Below are 8730 nucleotides of genomic sequence, written 5' to 3' on the forward strand. Positions count from 1 at the left end.
TCAGTTTATAATGTGTTACTTTCTGGTGTATAGCATAGTGATTCAGTTATACACACACACACATACATGTACACATATATATATATTCCTTTTCATATTTTTACAGGCTATTACAAGGTATTGAATACAGTTCTCTGTGCTATACAGTAGGAGCTTGCTTCTATTTTACATGCAGTAGCTACTGTCTGCAAATCTCAAACTCCCAATTTATCCCTCCTACCCTACACTTTCTCCCCTGATAACTATAAGTTTGTTTTCTATGTCTGTGAGTCTGTCTCTGTTTTGCAGATAAGTTCATTTGTGTCATTTTTTTTTTAAGATTCCACATGAAAGGGATTTGATTCCCTTTCTTCGAGGTTTCTGAGGACCCTCAGCTGGAACCCTGGCTTCAATCCTTATATTGGCCTGGCTGAGGGATCAGACGTCTAAGAGTGCCTAGAGCAAGAGCCTCAGATTCGCAGTCTCTGCACTGGCAGGGACCTCAGAGATCGGCCGGTGTCCTCTGGAAAATTGAATGGGAAAGAAGGGTGATGACTTGTTTGAGCCCCCACAGCAAGTTAACGACAGAACCTGGACTCGAACCCAGGGCTCTGCATCTCAGCCCACTGCAGCCATGGGACTCACCACTCAGAGCTGACCAGGGCTGGAGGGGTGGCAGGGAAGGGGCTGGAGGGGAAGAGCAGAGAGGCAGGAAGCCAGGAAGGTTAGCAGGGGCCCAGCTGGATGGAAGCGCTCAGGGGGCCAAGGCAAGTGAGGGCGGATGAGCGAGGGAAGTGGGGAGAAGGTGAGGAAGAGGGGGTCATCTCTATGCACTCTCCCAGGAACTGGGAACAGGGAGAAAGTTCCTTCACTTGCCCTTTTGACAGCTGGGGGAAGAGGCTCCGAGTAGGGCACTGACTTGCTCACAGACACACAGCACACAAGGGCGCGGCAAGGACAGAGGCCCAAGCTCCCCAACAGTTTTCTCTGTCTGCTTCTTCACATCCTACCCAAGTCTCTACTCCCAACTCCTACTGCTCTGATTTACCAAAACAGCCTTTTCTTGGCCCACCTGCAGCTGGGATTTCCCACTAGCCCTTCTGCTCCCAGCAGCCCTATGGCTACACCCAGCTGAGAGAGGTGGAAGCTGCTTGAAACAGGATTTCCTGATACTCCAAGGTCTCCAAAGAACTGGGGATTCCCTTTCTAGGGGTTTCCCAGCCCTGTGTGAGCTCCTGGCCATAAGCAAGCAGATGGCCTGATGCCTCCTCTCCAAAGCCAGCAACCCTCTTGAAGGAAAGGAAGAGGTTCTGAAGGCTCAGGGAAGCAAGCCTGAGGGACTAGGGGCTAGAGCCCCATGAGGTTAGCTCAGTGGGGGAAGTGGGCAGGTCAAAGGCCCCCACACTACAAATGACCCCCCTCAGCAGCTGGGGCCGGAATGCCCCCTGCCCCACTCCACTCCTTCTGGAGATTGGGGATAAAAGCATCTAATCAGAACCAGGTGTGCATCCTGACTTCACTCCTACACACCCTTGGGCATGTGACTGATTCTTACCTTGATGTTCTAATCCGAAAAATGGGCTAATAAAGAGGTATCATCACAGGGCTGTGCTGGTGCTGGCCCAGTTCACCTTGTGTGTGTTGGACCCACAACAGCTCTTGGTATCATCAGGGAGATCCTGAAAGCGAGCCCAGGCAGCCCTCCGAAGGAGCTGGGGGCTGTCAAGGAGGATGCGGATGTAAGAAAGGGGTCCAAGGAGCGCTCCAGACCAGAAGGGGCAGTTGGAGGTTCTGAGAAGATGGGCTGGTGGGAGAGGTGCGAGTGATAATGGCCTTTTCTCCCAACTGTTCTTTGCGTGTCTCCTCACAGCTTAGTGGGGCTTGTGAGAGCCATCAGTCCTGACATCTCCCCACCAACAGAAGCCCCCTCCAGGTTCAGGCTGCAGTGGTGGAAAGATGACCTTGAAGCCAGGCGACCTGGAGCACATCCCTTCACTGAGCCGGCTCTCCACATAATTTATAGTGTTTGTCAATTTTTTCAAGTTACCAACATGGTGTCAGTGAACCCGGGAGTGAGAAGAGAGGTGAGGAGTGGGTGTTGTGACCCGTACAAGTTGCTGCAGTACACCACTAGGTCATCCACCCCACCCCACCCAGCCTTTGCTCTCTCTTCTGGAATGTGGGTAGTGCACAGTGAGCCCCAAGTTACTTTTGGACTCTGAATGTCTACTCTTCCTTCCCAGAGGGGAGGGAGCCCCAGGCCAGGTGTGAGCCCTGCACCCTAGAGCCAGATACAGAGAGGGCTCCTTTCTGGGAGGGGGGCCAGCTGCCCACCCAGCACCCACCTGTCAAGCAGGCCTTGGCATCCTCCCAAACAGGAGCAGGACTCCTGTGAAATGGCATAACTGCTGTGCATGCATGGCAACAGCAGAGGAGAAAGGCCCGTGCTCTGCTGGTTTCAGAGCAGAAAGGCACAGTGCTTGGCCAGACAGAGGACTTTGGGGACGCAAAAGGGTAGCATGTCAGAACAGAGTGAGCCACCACAAGTTCTGAACAGCAGGGGCTCCAAGTCTGGCCCTACAAAAAGAGTTTGTTTTTTAGCATCTTAAATGCAAATTCACCCCAGGTTCTATGTTCTATCCTTGGACTTCTCTGTCTCCTGCCTCAGTATTACTTCTTTCATCTTGTGCCTTTAAATATCTCTAGGATGACTACTCCCAAATACCTCTCCTCAGTGCAGATTTTTCTCCTGAACTTCTGGCTTGGACATCCAAGCCCATTCTGACATCTCAAACCCAACCTCATCCTTCCCCCTACTTTTCCTGCTCCTGTCGCTGTCTTCCTATCGTCGGCTAACAGCAATGCTGCCTCTCCAGTTGCTCAGGCCAAAAATCTTGGTGTTATCCTTCGACTTTTGTTCACATCCCACATCTGATCAGTCAGTGTATCCTCTTGGTTCTGTCTTTGAAATATACCAGAGCTCTCACCACCTCCAGCGCCACCTCTCTGGTCCCAGCTACATCACCTCTAGCCCAAGTGTCTGCCATGAACTCCTACCTGGTTTCCTTGCTCACATTCCTGAATCTCTATGGTCTGTTCCAAACTCAGGGACTGGAGTGGCCCTGTTGAAATCTAAGTCAGATTACATCCCTCCTCTGCTCAAAGCCCTCCTACCGTTCCCACATCACTCGGAGGAAAAGCCAAGTCCTCACAATGGTCTGCAAAGCCCGACAACATCTGGGCCTGCTCCCTCTCTGATCTCATCTCTTCCTACGCTCCCCCTCATTTGGCTTCATGCCAGGCACAGGGCTTTTGGCTCCTCTGTGAACATGCCAGGCACACTCTGATCTCAGGGCCTTTGCATTTGCCACTCCCACTATCTGTCATGCTCCTCCATGGATGTCCACATGACTCACCCCTCACCTCCTTCAGGTCTTTGCTCAAATGTCACCTCCGTGCACAGAACTTCCTTGAGTACTTTCTAAAATTAAGCCGTCACCCTGGCATTCTCCATCTCCTGGCTTTACATTTCTCTGTAGCACTCAGCACCTCCCAATAGACTAAGTTGTCTACTTAATCAGTTATGCTTATTGCCTGTGTCTTCCAACTGGAACATATATTCTCTAAGGGCAGGGATTGGTGTCTATTTTGTACCATTCTGTATCCTCAGCATCTGGAATATGATCAACAAATACGCTCAATAAATGTCTTGAGTGATCCATTAAAAATCAAATGCTTCACAAAGATTTGGATTTCCAGCTTTTCTCTAAAAAATGGGAAGGCCTCCCCAAAGGGCCTGCATTTCAACCTGACCGCAGCTGGCAGGAGCGAAGCTGCAGCTGCCGCAGCCCCCACTGCTCCCTACTGTCTTGCCCAGACCTTTTCTCCCATGTATGCTCCCTGCCTGGCCCCAGTAGGCCTTGAGTTTGGGATTCCTACTGGACAGAAATAAGTAAAAACTGTCTTGAGAAATTTCTCTGGCCAATCAAACCCTGCTCTTCAACTGAGGAGAACAGCCAAGGTAGCTGTAAAGGCTACGAAGGGTTGACAATGAGATGTGCAGAGAAATCCGGGTGCTCCCTGAATGTGCGTATTTGGGGGGTCCTGAAGGTCTGGGCCAAGGATGCTCATCCCTTCTCTTCTCTGGAGCCTATTTTCTGGATATGACATAGGGGCACTTTTCTACCAGGTTCTCAAAGGGGTCTGTGACCTTCCAAGGCTACCAGCCTCTGATACCAGATTTCAGTGTTCTCACCATATTCCTGGGGGAAGATTATTCCCATCATATTACAGGCGGGGAGATTGGGGCCCAGAGAAGGCAAGATCACACGATGGTGGGGCTAACCGCCTCGAGACCTCCTTTCTCATCCTGTTCCGGAGCCAGGCTGGGGAGATGCCCTCTGGATCATGCCACCCTATCACCCAGCTCAGGCCCCACTCACCCAGAGGGTCTCCATCCACGATGCTGTACTCCACCTGCCCATTAGGACCCGAGTCCAGGTCATGGGCCAGGAAGGTCCACACTCTGGGTCCTGGCTGGCCCTCGGTGACATCAAATGGCCCCTCGTAGTCTTGGGGGAAGGTGGGCACGTTGTCGTTGATGTCATTCACATTCACAAGCACCTGGGATGATGAGCAAGCTTAGCCAGAGCCACCTCCAGTCAGCCCTGCTCATCTGTAAACTGGACCGGATAATTCTGCCTCATGGGTCGATGCGAGAATCACATTGGATAATAGATGCAGGAGGGCTTTTTAAGCTATGCATGTGCATAAGTCATTGTTATTGTCAAAGCCTCTTTATGGGCATAATAATATGGGCATAAAATTATTAATAATAATGCCAAGAGCTTCTACTTATTGTTGTACTGGGGTCATTTTACCTGGTGTCATTTGGTCTTCCAACATTGTGAAACAGTTTTTATTCTCCCCCTTTTACCAAGGAGGAAAGTGAAGCTCAGGGAGGTTGTTACTAGCCCAGAGCCACACAGGTAGGAAACAGAAGATCAAGGACGTGAACCCCTGTTGGTTTGACTAGAGTTTGTGCTCTTCCCACGAAGTCGGGGAAGACAGGTGTCATCATCTAGCTGATGGTTGCAGCCACACAGAGAGGTTCAGTAACCTCCTCAAAGTCACAAAGCAAGTTTGGGTGAGTTGCGGAGACCAGAACAGGGCTTTTGGATTGAGATGTTTCTCCTGGATAATCTTTCTCTACCCTACTTCCCCACTGAACTTTCTGTGACCTGTCCTGCCCCAACCCCAAATTGGGGCTGTGTCCCACCACTCACCATGGTGGTAGAGGTGAGGCGGTGGGACAAGATGGGGCACTGGTCTGTGGCGGTGACAGTCAGGGTGTAGTGCCCATGGCTGATCTCGTAGTCCAGCTCCTTGGCAGCACGGATGACGCCCTGTGGGATACGGAGAGGGACAAGGGTGGATCAGTGGGTGGTGGGTCTGGGCCACCCTAGGGACTAGCTCCTTCATGAGGCACCCTCTGACCACCCCAGGAGGTATGCCTTGACATCCTGGCCACGATAGGGAACGCTGCTGTCCTCTAAACCAGGCCCCACCCATGCTTTTCATCCTCCTGCATGCGCTGCCCCGTTGGTTTCCTCCCAGACTCCATCTTTGCTCTGTCCCCAACCCCATGATGTCACTGAGCTCCCCTCTAATCCCTTTAGCCAGCTGATCCTCCTCCTGGACCCTGCTACCAGCTGCTGACCGTGTGCCTGTTGATATGAAAGGTGTCGATGATGTTGCCTGCAACGATGGTGTAAGTAACGGTGCCATTGGGCCCCTCATCCAGGTCTAGCGCCTGGATGGTGACCAGGCTGGCGTTGATTGTGTCTGGGCCCTCATCCAGTAAGATCTCGTAGTGGGGCTGCTGGAATACAGGTGTGTTATCATTCTCGTCCATGATGGTCACATACACGTAGGTGGTAGCCTGTGGAGAAGAGTAAGGTCAGGTTCCGTGGTCAGCTGGCTGGAGGATTTGAGGTGGACCCAGCTGGATGTTCTCCTAGGCTGAACTTACTCAGTGGGATCCAATATAGTGAGGGAAAGGGAGAAGGATGAGAGTGAGGGAAGTCCCAGGCTGATAGAGGAAGAAATCACAGAGGCTCCACCAAAAGCCAAGCTAGGTAACTGCTTTAGGTCCAAGTTAGCACTTGCACCACCACCCTTCTGTCCATGCCCATGGCAGACATCACTAATCAATCATGGCACTGCTGAGGCCAGATGCAATCCCAGCATTCCTGTCAGCATGCTGATCTAGTGATTAAAATTGGTATATGAGATGAACCCCAGTAACTACCTCCAGCCCATAGCTTTGACTGGGCCCGGGTCTTCCTGACACTGGGCCTCCTTCTAGATCACAAAAGGCAAGAATGTGATGTACTCAGTCTATGCATTCAAGCTTTACCCATTATTCATGTAAGTGAAAGAAATACCTATTTTCAGCATTTTTGAGAGGAACAACACTGGGTTTGAGGCAATTACATGGGCGTAATTTGTTGAACTGTGGAAAGTAAAGCTCTCAGCACATGACTTCACTGCAAGAACAGTTTGTGCACCACGTTCTCCTGTCAGTGGCCATTTTTGGCTGATTTGGTCCAATCAGACCACAGGTAAAACTTAGCCAATCGGAACTCAGCAAGTAGCACTCAAGAACCACTGAGAAATGGTTGATGTGGCACTTCAAAAGCAGAGTAGATAAATGGAAGAAGGAAATTAGCCATGTGCTGGTATTCTCTGTCCCTCTGCTGCCCTCCTCTGCTTCTGTGCCTGGGAGGATGTCCCCTGTGGACTGCCTCACCTGGGCTCCCTTGACATCTGGCTTTCAGATAGTTTGGCCAATGGAAGGTCCCAGCAGAAGACAGGAGAGGAGGGTACTTCACTCATACTCCATCCTTTCCTCTCTGCAGTTCTGCCAGCGGCTGTGTTTCCCTTGATGCATGGCCCCTCTTTCAGGCTCTAGCCCTCAACGGGCTCCAGGTGCCTCACCTCCTCTTCTTGTCCTTCTGCACCCCTGGGCGGGTAATGGCTTCCTGTGGTTGTTGATCTACGGGTGCCTCACTAGCTCTCTGTAAATGGTCTCCCATTAAACTCTCTTCAGTTGAACCCTTTCTGAGTGTGCCATCTGTTTCCTGTCAGGACCTTGACTCATATAAACTATAATTAGTGACTAATATAAAATAATAAGGTTACAACAACTGTGAAGACGTCTGGGTAGAGAGAATGTGACCAGGCCATTGCCAAGGGCAGGGAACAGAAAGCAGGTAGTGCAAAAAGCTGCATGTAGACAAATTGTGTGCACCTTTTCCTTGGCACTGGCTGGCTCTGGAACCACCTGTGGGAGGATGGACAGAAGGACAGGACACCTAACTGAAGAAGACTGTCACTGCCCCTGTGGAGGCCATGAGTCCCCTGAGCTGCAACTCTGGTTGGGGGGGCGGGCGTGTTAGGTAGTTGTTGGAACTGTTTCCAAAGCTGGTAGGGTTGGCAGCCTTGAGTTGAGGCTCTGTGACCTTGGTCATGTCACATCTCTTCTCTGGACTTTGTTAATAAAGGACCTGACTTGTTCTTTAACATCCTTTCTGGCTCAGGCATCCCGAGGTTCTGGTCTGTTATCATTAGTCTAAATCTCTTCAATAGGAAGCTATTCTTTTGGGTCTTAGAATCTCAACGAATCTTTATGAAAACAATAAGCACACAGAGTGGGAAAATGTATTATTTTAACATTTCTCAGACTTCCCCACTGGAGTTGAGCAGGAACTTGCACTGAGTTGGGGAAAAGCCTGAAGTGTTTGTCTCAAGAATGTAAGATCTTTGAGACCTCTCATTATCTTTGAAAGCTCAGATAAATTTCAGTCTTCTCTATAACGTGCTTGTATTGGTTTTCATTAAGAACAGTGGTGGGGTCTCCAAATATCTGAGTATAGATGACTGTCAAGGAAGGCCACTGTGTGCATCTTGTGGCTCTTCATGGTCCTGGATGCAGCTAAGAGCACTCACTACGGAGAAGGAGCTCAGCATGGCGTCCTCCTGAGCCCCCTTCTGCCAGTAAGAGCACACGAGTGCCGCCCTACAGGAAGGAGGCCAGATTCTAGACCCGCTGACATGGTGGGGGTGCTGACATTTCCCACTTCCCTAGACTCCTGGAAGTGGTTCTTACCATCGTGCAGGCTGCAGGGGCTGAGAGGGGTGGGGGGGGGGAGGGCTCTAATAGAGCCCCTTCTCTCCAAGACCAGGCCTGAGCTTGGGAGGCAAAGGTAGGTCTGACTTCCCCTGCCCTCTGGAGTGAGGAGGAAGTCAGCACCCCAAAGGCCCTCTCAGTCAAGCCCTTCCTGCCCTGGCATTGAAGAAAGAGTTCTTGAGGTTTCTGGACCATGCCCACACCTTGGGCAATGCCTCTGTGTCTCACCCTGATGCAAACTCAGGAGGCTGAGTTGGGGACAATGTGGTGGGGAGGGGAGGGAGACTGAGCCCAGCTCAGGTGTTCTCGCCCTCTGGGGAAGGGGGCGGTGAGGCAGTTGCTCCCCTTCCCTTATCCAAGGCTTTCTGCACTTACCTTCTAGGCCCTGGGGCAGAGAGTCTGGTTTCAAGGGTGGCCTGGGCAAGGCCAGGCAGGGGTGGGGAGAGGGAAGGCAGGTGCTCCAGAGTCTCACTCTTCAGTGACCCCTCCTCACCACTGCCAGAGGATGGCCAAGGTGGGGAAAGGGCCCAGCACCCACCTGGTTTCAGTTGGCTTTGTAG

At 51.4% G+C, this 8730-nt stretch overlaps 1 protein-coding gene across 4 annotated transcripts in view; it reads right to left on the reverse strand.

Moving 5' to 3' along the window:
* CDH23 (cadherin related 23) overlaps positions 1 to 8730 on the reverse strand; it is a 157721-nt gene that overhangs the window by 27143 nt on the left and 121848 nt on the right. For 3 of the 4 annotated variants that reach the window (XM_031461108.2, XM_064488079.1, XM_064488078.1), the window contains 3 exons: positions 5699 to 5920; positions 5265 to 5384; positions 4422 to 4602 (listed from right to left, as the gene is read on the reverse strand). In XM_031461108.2, coding sequence (XP_031316968.1) covers positions 4422 to 4602; positions 5265 to 5384; positions 5699 to 5920 — 523 coding nt within the window. Of the gene's footprint in view, positions 1 to 1534; positions 2374 to 4421; positions 4603 to 5264; positions 5385 to 5698; positions 5921 to 8730 lie in introns of those variants that run through there. The other variant, XM_031461111.2, reaches the window with a different exon arrangement.

The sequence above is a fragment of the Camelus dromedarius genome, chromosome 8 (genome assembly GCF_036321535.1).
Source record: "Camelus dromedarius isolate mCamDro1 chromosome 8, mCamDro1.pat, whole genome shotgun sequence".
Taxonomy (NCBI): domain Eukaryota; kingdom Metazoa; phylum Chordata; class Mammalia; order Artiodactyla; family Camelidae; genus Camelus; species Camelus dromedarius.